At 36.9% G+C, this 16,242-nt stretch overlaps 1 protein-coding gene across 2 annotated transcripts in view; it reads left to right on the top strand.

Annotated features, from left to right (window-relative positions):
- MSRA (methionine sulfoxide reductase A) overlaps positions 1–16,242 on the top strand; it is a 327,395-nt gene that overhangs the window by 151,967 nt on the left and 159,186 nt on the right. For both annotated transcript variants that reach the window (XM_039875849.1, XM_039875848.1), the window contains one exon: positions 10,473–10,592. In XM_039875849.1, the coding sequence (XP_039731783.1) occupies positions 10,473–10,592 (120 nt within the window). The remainder of the gene's footprint in view (positions 1–10,472; positions 10,593–16,242) is intronic.

Raw genomic sequence — 16,242 nt, 5'->3', positions numbered from 1 at the left:
TATCACATAAGGAGAAAGATAATGAGGTTATGTACTGTTTGTTGGAGAAATTTTATTTGCTTACTGATCACAGTCATAAAGTCATAGTTAAAGTTGAGGAGAAGAGGAAAATAGATTTAAATTCTCCTTATTATCTTTTCCAGAGAGATATCAGATCATTAATGATTGAGCCAGATGTTAGAAATAATTGAGTTCTACTCATTTTTCAGATGACGAATTGAGGCTTAAAACATCCTAGTCAGTGACCCAGAGGTGTACAACTCGCAGTGTCCCTGGCTGGTGATATTGGGCAAGAAGGAGGCAGGCGGAAATGTGAAAAGACTTTAGGCTTCTTTTTAAAAAAAGTGATGGGTTCAGAAGTAGCTGTTAGAGAAGAGACATCTGGGTTGAGTGATAACCAGTGAGTTATACGCTTAGGAAATGGAGAAACTGGCTCAGAGAAATTCTACAGGCAGAATCCGGATAGGCTGCTTCTGAGGCCACGATGCGGTCTCTTTTATTTGAGGATTGAGGGAATGGCTCTCAGGTTCCACTACAGGACGATGTGATGTCTCAGAGATGAAGGGTGACAGGAGAAGCAGCTCTGACCTTGAGGGGACTGAAAGAGGGAGTTTTGAGGATGTGCAGGTGCATGTTGGGAGGGAGAAGGTGGAGCAAGCAGGGAAAATGAGAGAACAAAATGGAAATAAACACTGACTTTCAATGACTCTATGATTAGTATAATTTCTATTTCTAGTTTATAGATGAAGAAACTAAGGCTTAGAGAGTATAAGGAGCTTCCCTAGACCACAAGGATTTCTGCAGTCTAGGCCTGGTTGAAATATACAATATTCAGTGCTTCTGAATCTATGTCGACAGCAACCCAGGAATTTGGTGGAGGAAAGAGAAATGAGGACTTTTACCTTTCAGTGTTCAGCACTGCATTTTTTTCCTCCATAAAATCACCGAGTTTCCACTTTAGCCTCAAAGGAAGATCTGCGCTCTCTATAAACTGGCACTATGGTTTCTAGGAATACCTCCATTAAAAAGCCTATCATAATTATAAAAGATGGTTCATTAAATTTTCGAAGAATTTCAGTTCAACAGACTTTTCCCTCTCAAGAGCCTAATACATGCAAGATGCCATGCCAGATGAGAGAGAAAACCAGAGAGGCGGTTTCCGTGTTCTTAGCCCATAGTGTAGGGAGGAGGTTACAACACAGAAGCCAGCAGTCGTGCCACAGGTAGACTGTGTTAAGGCCCGAGTGAAGAGGGCCTGGGCATGCTTTGGGGTTCCAAGAAGAGAAACTTTGTATTTGAATGGCATTCTGGAAAGACCTAAGGGAGATGGTGATTTCTGTTATTATTCTGGGTAGATAGGCAGGATTTCCAAAGGCAGATATGGGGGTGGAGCATGCAGGGCAAAGCCAGAGAACATGACAAACATGGCCAGGGAGGGTGGTGATGGGATGGAGTGTTAGGTGTGGCTGAGGGTGGAGAATGGATAGTGAGACTTTAACAACTATCTTAATTTTGTTGGTTATATAAATGACACATGTGCATTAGAGAAAATTTGGAAAATAGGTAAAAACACAAAAGAGAACAACCAGAGGCAACTATCATTCCAACATTTTATTGCATTTCCTTCTAAACTATCGATCAATCTATACAAACATTTTTTTAAAAAAACTTCTTTTTGATTATGACAGTTGGAATACATACTTCTTGTAGAAATTTGGAAAATACTGAAGAGTATAAAGAAGAAAATAAAAATCACTGATAATCTTACTCAGAAATAATAGCCACTATTAACATTTCAGTTTATTTTCCTTGAGTCTGTTTTTCAAAGTATATACATTAAACCGAATATGAACGCATTCTTCATATAGTTTAATATCCCGCTTTTTCCCCCTTAGCATAGTATTTTGAATATTTTTCTATGCAATTAAATGATCTTAGAAAAATGGATATGTAATACTTTATTACAAATTATATATGAATAAACCATTTATCAAATGCTTTCTCTAATATTGGATATTTAGTTTCAAAATTTTTTATTATAAATAATGCTCTTAAAAACATTTCTGAAAAATCGGTATTTCTCAATTAAAAATTTTTTTCTTAAAACTTTCTTAGCAGTGGAATCATTGGATAAAAAATATTATTATTATTTTTTACATTACATTAAATTCTCAACTTTTAATTATTTTAATTTTACAATGATCTTTGAGGTATGTAGGGGAGGTATTATTATATTAGTTTTATGGACTAGAAAAGTAACACACATCAGTATGTGACCAGACTGAGGTCTGAAACCTAGTTTATTACCCATAGCCCTCAATATATTTGCATTCTCTAAACTCCATCACAAAGTACCTTATATCTTTTTTAAATTAAATTTATTTATCTTAATTAGTTTCAAGTATACAGTACATTGGTTAGACATCTATATAGTTCATAAAACGATCCCCTAATTGCTCCCTCCCTTCCCTGGCCCTCTACCTAGCCATGATATTCATGCTAAGGATGTTATTAATTTTAAGATTCTTGCGTATTACCTCTTCATGGTTTCAAAGAAGACAAATGACATGTTCGAAAGTATATGTGATAAAGATCAACCTGAAAGTAATGTGAAAGACGGGTCGCAGTGAGGGGGCAAGCTGAGGCGGGATAACGGTCGAAGAGGCAGTAACTAGCTGGTGGGCTGCTACTGAATGAGGGTGGTGGTGATGGGAAGGGAGCGAGAATGTGAGGGACCGGACACCAGGAAACTGCTTGGGCTGAGACAAGTAAAAAGTGACTCCCAGCTTTCCTATTAAGGGTCTAGGAAAATGCCGATGCAGTGAAAACAAATAGAGACATTAGAAGATGCTGGCTTGGTCGGTTGTTATGTTTATTGAATTCAAGGTGGGGATACCCATCAGGGAGTTGGAAAGACATGTCTTTGTCTAAGCTTTCCTAGGTAGATGGTGAAGAATTAGGCCTCTAAATTCAGAGTCATTTTCAAATAGATTATATGTAGTTTGAACTATATGGGCAAAGGTTGCTTTCAAACTGTAAAAAAAAAAAAAAAAAAAAGGGATAGTGTAATTGTGAACCATACAGCAAGCAAAACAGGCAAGGTGATTTTGTGACCTCGAACTGTCAGAAACTGTAAAGGAGTTGGAGACGCGTGCGTTCTCAGAAGCGGATGGCTGTGTCACTCTTGCTCTCCTGTCTAACTTTCCGGCATCCTGGTAGTGGGGGTAGCCCTGCACATGGCTGTGAACGTGGCTGTGTTCTGTGTGAAGTCCAAAAGTGGAGAAAAGAGCTGGCAGAGAGGCAATGTTTGGATAAAATGTTAAAGGAACATGTGGTGACTGCACGTGTTCTTTTGAAAGCTCGGCCTCCCTGTTGGTTTCCACTCTGACAGGACAGACCGCTCTTCCTCCCCCATCTGTTGTCTGAGGGCTTGTTATTCAGTGGGACCCCCAGTAGGCAGAGATGGAGAGTGGGGCATGCTAGTTAACAGGATTCGGGGTGTGCCAGTGAGCCAAGCATGGAACGTACTAGGGAGCAGAACTTGCCCTAGCCAGTCTGCAGGGTACCGAGGCAGGCGAGTAAGACTTCCTTTCCAGAATGCTGAAGTTGTGATGGTCAGTCTCTCACTTAAGTAGTTTTAGAAAAATTGCAGTGTGAATGCACAGGGCTTTATGGAATTTTGACGTTTTCCTAAAGTTCTTTCTGAAGGTTTCAGCTGTGTATTATAAATCTTAAAGGAAAATATTTTCCACAAATAGAAAAAAAATCCCATAGCCACAGATAATATTCATGAGAAATGATAGATAAAAAGTTTGACTAGAAATGCATGCATCTAAAAGTAATTCTAAATAAAAAACATACAGCAGGACTTTTGGAAAATTCTTATCAAGTAATTTTTAATGATTGTACCAAAAATGTAAATCTGATACAATGATACAGTTGCAATTTTGGTATGTTCTTTAAATCTCCTAGGTACTTAAATTATGTAAGTTTGAATCTTCTTTCCCTCCAATTCTAAACTTTATTTCTATGAATATCTTTCAGAAATCCTGGAGTGGTGGTAGTGACAGATAAATTCATTGAATTGATGACTTCCAAAGGCCAGTCTGCAGACCACTGGCATCATTATCACCTTGGGATAAAATATTCTTTAAAGAACTATTTGGTTATATTCTGTAAAAGACACCACTTCTGTTCCAGGACTCCAGGGTTCACCTGCTTCTTGTAGTAGGTCAGAAAAAGATCTCAACAAATTTCAAAAGAACATAATAAAGACCATATTCTCTAAGCACAGTACAATAAAACTATGTCAAAATGAAAAGACAGTATTAATAAAACAGGCCATATGTTTGAAAACTAAAATGTATAAACTAAATAATTCATGGGTTGAAAAGGAAATAACCTGGAAACTATAAAATATTCGGAAAAGAATGACAAGAAAAGTACATATCTAAATATATGGCATCTATCTAAAGCAAAACTTAGGGGTAAATGTATAGTCTTAAATACATTTATCAAGAAACGACACTTGAGAATAAATAAGCTTAAGTATTCATATTAAGAAGGTATGAAAGGATCAGATTGAAAGTAAACTGCACAAGATAATAGTAAAGAAAGAGCAGAAATAGAAATAAAAAAAAGAGCATCAATGAAAGCCATTTATTCTGTGATGAAAACCTCTAAAACAGAAATAGAAATAGGAAAACTTGAATTAATGAAAAACAATGAAACAATTAAAGTCACCCCTAATCCCTCTCTTCTCCTCTCAAAAGACACAAGGTGGTTCAGAAAGCTTTATTCTAATTTTAAGGAATGAATAATTCTTTTTGAATGCAGTGGTACATAAGAGGGAAGAAAAGTTAACCTATTTATTTTACGAGGCCAATATAGCCTTGATACTAATTTGGACAAGATCAAGGAAATCAAATTATGACAAATCTTCCATATGAAGATTAAGTGAAATTTGAAATAAAATATTAGCAAAGAAATTCTTTGGATCTTGAGATTATCATGCTAAGCGAAATAAGTCAGAAAAAGTTGAGAACCGTATGATTTCACTCATATGTGGGATAGAAAACTAAAAGCAACAAATGAACAGACAAACAAATAGAGGCTCATAGACATAGACAACAGTTTAGTGGTTACCAGATGGAAATGGGGGGAGGGAGGAGGAAGATGTGGGTAAAGGGGGGTCAAATATATGGTGACAGAAGGAAATTGAACTTTAGGTGGTGAACACACAATGCATTATATGTATGACATGTTGAATTGTACATGTGAAACTTACAGAATTTTATTAATAAGTGCCATCCCAATAAATTTCAGAAAAAACGATCTGAAAAAAGTAATTCTTCAACATTAAAATGCATTATGATTAGGTAAGGTTTACTGAAGGATGGTCCAGAAAAATCTATAAATATAATATACTACTTAGTATATAATATATAATATATAATAGTATATAATATAATATATTATATTTATATACTATAAATATAATATACTACATGAAGAGAATAAATGAGAGGAACCATATGGTCATCTCAAAAGAATGTAAACATTGTTAAAAGTCAAAAGTCATGCATGGTAAAAAGCTCTTTACAAACTAGAAACTGGAGGAAATTTTCTTAGCCTGAAAAAACCTGCAGCAAATCTTATACTTATTGGAGCGGTCTCACTAATGTTAGGACGAGACAAGGATTCCCACCATCGCTCTTCTTATTCAGCATTGTGCAGGAGGTCCTAGCCAACACAATCAAATGAGATAAAGAAAGGAGAATAATCATTGGACGGGGAGATATAAAACTGTCTTTTGTACAAAATATGATTCTCTATATAAGAAATTAAAGAGAATATGAAGACAAATCATTAGAACGAAAATTAAAATTCTCTAATTTTTCTGACTATAGGGAAAGCATACTAAAGTCAATGGTGCTTTATATCCCAGCTATAAGCAATAAAGAGTGTTATAGAAAAAAACAGTGTTCTGAGCAGCAACACAAATCATAGGATACATAGAACTATGTGTAATAAAAATGTATAAGACCTTTATGGAGAAAATGATAACATGGCATTGAAGGACATTCAGTAAGATCTGAAAAAGTGCACAACTATATATTATATTCATTGATGGAAAGACTCAATATTATTAATATGACAAAATATTTTCAAATTAATCTATAAGTTCAGTGTAATTATAATAAAAAGCTTAACAGGACATTTTATGGAACTTGACAAGCTAGTATTAAACTAAATTTGGAATAGTAATGGGCCAAGAATAGCAAAGAAATTTTTGAAGCAGTATAAGATTTGCTCTGTGGGATACTATGACTCATTAAAACTAAAGTGATTACATCCCTTGATCTTTCCCTACAAACCTGCTCCACCCTCTCTGTTCTCCACACAAGCAAATAATATTAAAAATATTCCTCGTCTCTCTCTTCCTCTCAAACCCTGTTTCTCATCTGTCAGGAACTCCTTTGGGCTCTGTCTTTAAAATATGCAAAATCTGAACATGACTCGTGACCTCCTCTGCTACCACCTGGTCTTACCATTCCTTGCTTCTATGCTTGATTCACTCCAGTCTATTCAAAGCAGAGGAAAGCCAGAGTGGTCCCTGTAAGAGTAACATCAGTTATGTCATCCCTCTTCTGCTCAAAACTCAGTAGTGGCTATCTGTTTCACTCAGAGTAAAATCCGAAGTCTTTAAAGCAGTTCCTAAGGCCCTTCATGATCTGGCTTACCGTCCAATTACTTTCCCATGCCCACTCCACTGAAGCCACGCTGGCTTCTTTCCTACCCCTTAAACATAGCAGGCATATTCCTGGTGTCTCTGTAGCGACTTTTTCCTCTGCCTGGAACACGCTGTACCTCAGATATCTCACTCAGAATGGGTGACTGCATTCAAGTTTTTGTTCGAAGTCACCATCTCTTTGAGGCCCACCTTGAACACCTTATTTAACATTGTACTCTCCCCAGCACTCCTGGTCCCACTGACCCTGCTCTACGTTGAAAAAAATATATATAGATCTTTACATCTCCTAACTTGCTACATCACATACTTATTGTTTTAAGTGTTTATTACCATTTTTTACCACTAGAGTGTAAGCCCTATAAGAGAGTAGGATCTTTGGTTTGTTCACTCATATATTCCAAGTCTTGCCATAGTTGGCAATGAATAAATATGTCATTGCCATAGTCGGCAATGAATAAATATGTGTTGAATAAATGAATGAAGAACAGTATATTATTGGTGCAGGACTACACAAATGAATGGAATAAAGTAGGTAGCCCAGAAATAGGACCACTCATAATGACATAAAATAGAGATAACATTGAGATAAATAGGGAAAAGAATGGATTATTTAATAACTAATAATTTATTTTGATACTTGGTTATCTATATAGAAAAAAATTAAATTTTTATCTTATATCTTACACACAAAAAATATTTCCATATTAATTAGCAACCTAAAATGAAGATCAAACTTTAAAACTTTGGAAAATATATGATATTATCTTTATAATTTTAATTTATGGAAAGAATTCTTGTGCATGATATACAAAAAGCACAAATTATAAAGGAAAATGTAGAGAAATTTAACAACAATTAAAATTTAACACATCTGTGTGACAATAGCCATTATAAGTAAAGGTAAAAGGCAAATCAGACACATCAGACACAAGACAATATGTGCAAATATAAGACTGACAAAAAATTAATATCCAGAATATATAGAAACTGCAACAAATCAACAAGGAAAATATAACCTAACAGAAAAATAGACAAAAGCAATTTACACACGATCAAATGTGAATGGCCAATATATAACATGAAAAGATGCTCAACCTTACTGGTAATTAGCTAAGTATATGTTAAAATCACAATTAGATACAATTTTTAAACCCATCTGATTGGCAAATATTTATATAACTTCTAACACCAAATGGTTGCAAGGCCCAGCAGAGAGCTTCTCCATTGCTTGTGGGTCAGTTCTCCCTTAAAGCTCTTTTTGCCGTTTGTCCACGGACACAAGGACCCCAGAGTGCCTAGGTGACAGCTGCAGCATATAACTCAGTGTACCCTTTTGGGGACCAGGACCTTTAACTCTGCAGAGCAAAGAGTTGTGAGACAGGAAGTACAATCCTCCAATATGTCATTGGGAATAATGGTAAGTGGAGGCAAGCCTGCTTCTACTCCTTGTTTTCCTAATACATGTAATCTTCTTTTGGGGGACATGGTGCCCCAATATCTTTTGGGGTCTTGGGGTCTTTGATTCAATGCATATTCAGTGTTCTTAAAGATATCACCCCAACCCCACAGAGTAATGTCTCTGGTGCTGTAGCTGTACTTCTGGGCTGTTCCAATGCTTTCCCAGGATGGCAGCTTCTGGGTGGCGTGGCGTATAATAAGATAGGTGACAACTGTAGTCATGGGTTTATTGCTGCATCTTCTGTGCTGTAAACTGGGTCTCCTGGTTTGACACAATATTATATGGGATAGTATCTGGCTGATACTATGAAGGCAGGAAATTGAAACTTGTACCTGCCTATCTATCGTCTGCCTGTCTGCCTGCCTGTCTATCATCTGTTTATCATCTATCTATCTATCTATCTATCATCTATCATCTGTTTGTCTGTCTGTCTACCTACGCACTCACCCACCTACCAACCCACCCTCTATATGTATCCTATTGGTTCTGTTTCTCTGGAGAACCCTAAGATAATTCCCTCATCTCAGAAATGCAGTGAAGTAAAATTAATAGTGAATATTTGTTTCAGAGACTTGAGGATACTCAGTTTTTATAAATACTCAGTAAATATTTAATTATATTTACTAGCAGCAAACAATTCCCTTGCAAACAGGAAAAATGGTATTAGCAGTGAGTAACTCAAATAATGCATATGCCTATGTTTTTATTTGAATTTTTTATTTTTCTTTAAAAAAAGTATGCATTTTTTATTTGTAAAGTAATATGAATCTATTACAGGAAAGCTTGGAAAATGAAAAAAATTTTCTATATTCTTACCACTGTAATACAGTCATGGTCATAACTTTGTATATTTCCTTCTGGTCTATTTTGGTATGAATATTTTTTCAAAGTTGTAATAAAAACATGCACATAATTGTTTTTTTCTTTGTAAATGTAGCTTTAGGTAATAATGATATAGTCATATACATATTTCTATGTTGCATTATTATCACGATAGTAATTTTTTTACCGCATTAAATTTCATCATTTGGCTCCATTATGTTTTTTTAACTTAACCTATTTTGGGTTAGTGTATTTCCCCTCACATTTGAACAAATATATTTTTGTATAATGTGTAACGTTATGCATATTGCTTTTTGGTTATTGTTACTCTGAATTTTTAAAGCGGAATATTAACAAGTGTCAAGAATTTCAGTAAACTTCTAATTTTTCTTTCAGCTCTGTCATCGAATCTAACAAATCTAGTGATTGTGGGAGTAGGAGGCATATATTAATTTGCCAACTGTTGTTCTACCTCAGATCTTAATTACATATGACTTAATAATGTCATGTAAAACTTGAGTGAGGCAGTTATCTTGTTTACATCTAGGTGTTGGCCACAGAATAGCAGTTGTGGACAGTTTAGAAACTCATGGTAGAAAATGAAGGTTTTTTATGTGGACCCCAGGGAAATGTAAGTCACCATTTTTGAGGCGTGTCAGCATGTGCATACTTGGGAGATGGGTCTTAGTTTCCTCCGCATGTTGAAAGGAATGGTGTAACTGCTGGTATGAGCACCATGTTTGCTAACTGAATGGAATGCTACTTTTGTGAGCTTCTTTCTTTGTTGTCGCTCCCTCCTTCCCCGCCTTTGTCCTCCTCTCTCTTTCTGCGTTCATTATATTTAGTAATGGAACTCAGAAAAATGTTCTTTTTGGGGAGCAGTGATTTATCACATGAAAGTTTATAATGACTTTAAAAAAAAAACAGCACATAAGTGAAATTGTTAATCAAATACTATGTCATTCTGTGTTGATTTTGGGAAGTTTTCCCATTTGAATCAGTAATTTAGTATTACCTTTCTTCCTTAGTCATTTTTTTTTACAGCACGACTAGGATGCTGATCATTAAATAAGTTTCTACTATTAATACGAGTTATTATGTTTGGATGAGTCCATAATGAATTGAGTGTGGAAATCATTCATCAAATGCAATTATCCTTTTACTATGTTATTTGAAAAGTGTAGCTTTACTAAGTCCATTAAAATGTGAGGCTTTCTGTTTTTGCACAACTAAAGCAGAGAGACATTCTATGCAAATAATCTTAGATAAAATTATTTTAAAATGTTGACTCTCCTTTAAAAAATAAAATGTTAGTCATGTTTGATCACCAAATGACAAGAACAACTTCTCTTTTCTAGTGTAACAGAGCTTCTAATATGCAATGACCATATTATTTTTGATAAAGGACTAATTATCGGTATCTTGTGTTTTCCTTAGGAATGGGCTGCTTCTGGGGAGCTGAGAGGAAATTCTGGACCCTGAAAGGAGTATATTCAACTCAAGTTGGTTATGCAGGAGGCTACACTTCTAATCCTACTTACAAAGAAGTCTGCTCAGGTAGGAAGAATTTGCTCCATCAGATTACTAGGAGGAGCAAGGAAGGGCTTGTCTCAGCTGGCAGATGATAAATTCTTTAAAGCGAACATGCAATTTTTTTTGTGTTTACTAAGTCTTCTCTTTCCTACTTCTGTAAATAGAATTGTTGGCCTCTCTATATTTTTTAGAAGATAATAAACCTTTGTGGAATGTATCATTTAACTGCAGAACAATCGCTCTCAGACTTACTCACTAAAACAGTCATTTATTAGCTTATGATTCTGTGGGTCAGCCATTTAGGCTGAGCTCAGCTTGGCAGTTCTGCTGGTCTCGTCTAGACTCATTCATGTGACTCCAGTCATCTGCTGAGTTTCTTGGGGTGGGGAGGTTAGTTGGTTCAGGATGGCTTCAATCATGTCTGGCAACTGGTGCTAGCTTAATACTTGCTGTTAGCTGGGATAATGGGGATGATGGAGGTTGTGTCTTCAGCAGGCTGGTCTGTGCTAATCCACATGGTGTTAGATGCAGAGATCTCAAGAGCAGCGATGAGGACAAGCCCTGTTCTTCTAGCACTTCTCAAGTCTTTTTTGGTGTCATAGTTATCATTGTTCCATTGCTCAAAGTAAGTCACATGGTCCAGCCCATAGGCCATAGGGGAGGGAGGTATGAAGAATTAGAGCCGTTACTGCAAAAGTCTACTACATAGGACAAACATGTCATATACCAGACATGTTGTCTTGACGTAAAAATATTAAAAGGCAGGCTATAACGAAGGAATTGGCAAACTGTGTCTTTCAGGCTAAATCCTACTTGCTGCCTATTTGTAGAAATAAAGTTTTATTGAAATATGACCACACCAATTTATTTATGTATTATCTATGATTGTTTTCATGCCACAGTGCCAGAGGTGAGTTGATGCAATAGTTTATATGCCCTGAAAAACCTAAAATATTTATGATCTGGACCTTTATAGAAAAAAAAAAAATTGCCAACCAGGATAGGCTGATGCCCTCATGGCAAATTCTAGCTCGAATACCAGATAACCTTCTCTGGATTTTAGTATTTGGGCTTCAAGGATTTCCTTTAATTTTCTGTCAGCTGAGATAGCATTTAAAACACATTTTTTCTTGATCTTTTTTATTTTTAATATAAAAACTGTATATATTTAAGGTGTACAACATGATGTTTTATAAAGTAAAATGATTACCGCAGTCAAGCTAATTAACATATCCATCTCCTCACACACATTTTGTGTGTGTGTGTGTGTGTGTGTGTGTGTGTGGTGAGAGCACCTGGGATCTACCCTCTTAGCCAATTTCAAATAATCAAAACACTATTATTAATTACAATCAGCATGGTGTACATGAGATCTCTGGAACTAATTCATCCTACATAACTGAAAGTTTATACCCTTTGACCAACATCTCCCCATTTCCCCGACTCCCACTCCTGATAACCACCTTTCTCTCTCTGCTTCTATGAATTGGAGTTTTTTAGATTTCACATATAAGTGAGATCATGCAGTATTTTTTTTCTGTCTGGCTATTTCATTGAGCATTAATAGCCTCTGGGTTCATCCATGTGGTTGAAAATGTCAGAATTTCCTTCATTTTTAAGGCTGAATAATATCCCGCTGTATATATGCCACAATTTCTTTATCCATGCACCTGTCTGTGGACACTTAAGTTGTTTCCACATCTTGGCTACTGTGAACAGTGCTGCAGTGGATGTGGGAGTGCAGATCTCACATCAAGGTACTGATTTTATTTCCTTTCGCTATATACCCAGGAGAAGGATTGCTGGATTATGTGGTAATTCTATTTTTAACTTTTGAGAAATGTCTATCCTATAAAACACATTTTTAAAGAACATTTTATTCATCATCTTAAGAATTTTTAATAGGGAGGGTTTATCTAGATATATGGTCTACTATATTGACAGAAATGGGATTTTAATAATGTAAAAACAGTTTTATCTTTTAAAATAAGGTTTGAATTGGCTTTCTTTTTGAGGGCCATCTAAGCTCTCTGAAGGCACTGTGGATGAAGGTGGGAAGGGGTTGGAATATGGAAGTTTGTTCAATAATGAGCATATTGAATGTTTTCTACAATATGAATTCCGATTTTGAAATAAAATTCGAGCTGTACAACAATGAAAATATTATAAAATATACATGTTTGTGTTGTTCTTGCTGCTAGAGATGAATTGAGATGTTCTGACTGGTATTGAGAATGTGGAATGTTGAACAAATACTTTAATGGTTAATCCTTTTTTTTTTTTTTTGCTTTTTGTTTCAAGATTAAACAAATGCTTATGCAGAGCCGAAAACAGAGATTTAGATGAACCCTAGAGATTGGCCAGGCATATCCTTGTGTCTCAGGAATGGAAATGAATAGATTCCTTCCTGTAACTGCAGACGGAACTCAATAGCCTAAGAGAAAAGGTTGCTGAGCAAATATCTACTGTTTATACTATTATTCTCTACCAGCAATATGTTAATAATCAATTAGAATACTGTGATTGCTTGTTTGCTCAGACTCGTCCCAGTTCAGCTCTTCGACTTCACAATGACAACACGATAATGCCCTTTGTCGAACTCCTACTATGTGCCAGACACTGTAACAAGTACTTATGCATCTTTGCTTTTTTTACCTTGTAAGCTTTCAAATAGTCCCATGAAGTGTCTCAGGTTTTGTCTTTTACAGAGGGAGCGTTGTGGCTCGTGGAAGAAAAGTAACTTATCCAAGGTCATACATAGCAGAAATCTCATCCTCATTTACTACTCTTAGCTCAAAGTTTATGCCATTGCTCATGGCCTAAGTCGCCCAATTGTCATCATGTCCCAGCGATTCTCCATTTATTTATTCATACTTCCCTCTACCAAGTCACACATTCTTTTTCATATTTATCTCTCATGTCTATACTTTTTAATCTATTGGTGTGCCTTTTAGTGCTTACTGTGAGGAAAATACTAAGCACTTTTTGTCTTTCTGTTGTTTAGAAGGGAAAAGGACAAAACCCTTTTAAGGCGCAGTTCTTCGGACTAGCTGGTGTGTTAGAGGGACCGTAGCGATGGCGAGGCACAGACACCGCGGAGCTTGGTGAAGAACTGTCTGTTTGATGTGAACACTACCTGCTAAGTTAGAGGTGGCATCAGGAAGCACGGTTGTCATGGAAACTTGTTCCTGATTGGGAAAAGATAGTTATAGGGTCTTACCCAGACACAGAAGGAGAGATTATTTTTCCCCAGGCCTTTTTTGTTCAGATCATGAAAGGGAAAAACAAAAAGGCAGAGAGAAGCTGTGATAGAAAGATCCCTCTGGCACAAAAGTGGTAGAGCCTTCAGATCCCTGGGAAAAGCAGGGAAGGAGAACAAACAAGGTCCCTAGCTGGAGTGATTATGGTAACCAGCTAATTAAAGATTTTGACTAAGGAGAGGATGAGAGGAGACAGAAAGCGAGTTATACTGGCTGGACCTCCCTGCTGAAGCCTTGGGTGCTCAAAGCCTTGATGAACAAATCAGCCCTGGAGAGTCTGTCTTGTAAGGAAGAAAAACCAAGTCTCCACTAAAATGCATAGTAATTGCCATGGTTTCATGTGAGAAAAATACTAGTCTAGGCTCCAATATTTGTGTTTGTTTCAAAATTACTTACTCTCGTGTTTGTAATTAAGTTTGTAAAACTTTAGTTACAACTAGGAGTCTTTTGTAAAGGGTGTGTGTGTGTGTGTGTGTGTGTGTGTGTGTGTGTGTGTAGGCATTCATTCATCTATCATTCATTCATTCATTCTAGAAGCCTAAGGACCTGAATTGCTGGACAAATTCCTCCCCTCATGTAGCAGTACACTTGAGTCTGAGGTACCATTTGATTTCTTGGGGCATGTGCTAGAAATATAGGGGTAGCACTCAGAAGGGAGTTCTCAAAATCCATAAGGCTTTACTATTCCACCTTACCCCATCATCAACCTATCACATGATGTTTTGGCACACAGAACAGTGATCAGAAGCATGGCTGTAGTTTGTTATGCTCACTTGCTAGTAGCTATGCATAGCCTCAGGGAATGAATGAGTGAGCCAGTGTGTACACAAATGTAACAGCAGGTGTGTCTTGAGACAGGATACATATTAATGTTTGAATAGTATTTCTGTGTGGCTATTGATGGGCCTGTGATTCTGAAAGCTGAGCTGGAGTAGCAATTAGGCACATAGAAAAGATATATGGCCTCTAACAGATGAAAGGAGGTGAGCCCCAGGGTGACACATGGATAGAGTCCACTCTGACATGTAAGCAGAACATTCATTGAAGGCTCACCAATGGGTCTGTTCCATGCTGAGTGATCTGCCTGAGACTTGAGCCGGATATATGTAGAAGACACAAGAGGACAACAGTTTCTCAAGAATTTGCAATAAAGTTACCCTTTGGGAATGAAAGTATAAAATAAGCCTATAATGCATCAGAGCCTAAATAGGCAGTCGCTTAGAAGAGAGCTTGGCTTCTGGGTCTGTAGAATGTCATGGTAAACAGATGGAATGCCCTGACATATGTAAAAGAAAAAAAGGAGCTCATCAGGGAGGCTGGTCAGCCAGGCCAGCGTGGGAAAGGGGGAGTCCTGCTGGTCCTCTGTGAGTTGCTCTGTAAGGTTTGGTTGCTGGACAGAGCCTGACACCTTGACACTTTTTAAGTTCTATTGCTAACTACTCTTGTTCTGATCCACATTCTATAGAAACTGCTCATCTTTTTCCCTCCTGTGGATATTGTTTATAGAAAGAAAATAAAGGGACCAGGCCAGTCAGCCAGATAGTTCGAAGTCTCATTTCAAATTCAATTAAATGTTATGCTGAGATGTATATCTCAGTCTATTATGAGTTTGGTCTACACAGGTCATTCTCTTCATATTGGATTAATCTCGGGTTGAACTAAATGATACAAGTGGAATTTTGGCCTTTGAAACTGAGATTCAGAAGCCAGGCCACCACGATTTTCTAAAGGCTGTGATTTCCTCCTTGCATGTTGCTGGAGACTCCTTGTTCTTCACATGTATTCATCATTTTATTTAAACCTGTTTTAAATATGACCATTCTCCTATAACAGGCCTTTAAATTTCCCTTCCTTGGATTTATTAATTAGCACTAAACCCAGAGCTCTCAGGCTGAGAAACTTGCATCTCCTAGATGTTTCAGGCCTGAATTCTGCGCTCCCTGAGAGCCACCAGCTCCTGTATTAGGAACCTAGTTTCTGCTCTTATGCCACTGCTTGGCTACTCTTTCTTATTGATTTTTAGATTTGTCTCTAAGAGATGTGCTGAAAAGTAATTTAAGTCTAGTGGCCACCGTTCTGTTCCTAAAATGATTTACAAGAATTCATTCATTCATTTGGTGTTCCCTAAAAGCTCAGTGTAAGCCTGGCACTAGGGAACCCATAGAAACCTGGACTGGAATAACCACGAGGAGCCTAGATTTCACGTAGCCTTAAGTGCACCATTTATTGGGAAGGTGCCATATACACTGTGCTAGGTATTAGGGGAACGTTGTTTATAATACCTATTTTCCAGAATTCTTTCTCTGTAGTCAAATGAGAGCTTGAGCATTTACATTTGTTTTAAAGAGTTGTGTTGACCCTGGCACGTGCACGTTCTCTCTGTCTGTCTCTCTCTTTCTCTCTCCCTCTCTCCC

This window comes from Pteropus medius, unplaced genomic scaffold (genome assembly GCF_902729225.1).
Source record: "Pteropus medius unplaced genomic scaffold, Ma_sr-lr_union100, whole genome shotgun sequence".
NCBI classification, from domain to species: Eukaryota; Metazoa; Chordata; class Mammalia; order Chiroptera; family Pteropodidae; genus Pteropus; species Pteropus medius.
Note: the sequence above shows the minus strand (reverse complement) of the source record. Positions and strands in the feature narration are given on the sequence as shown.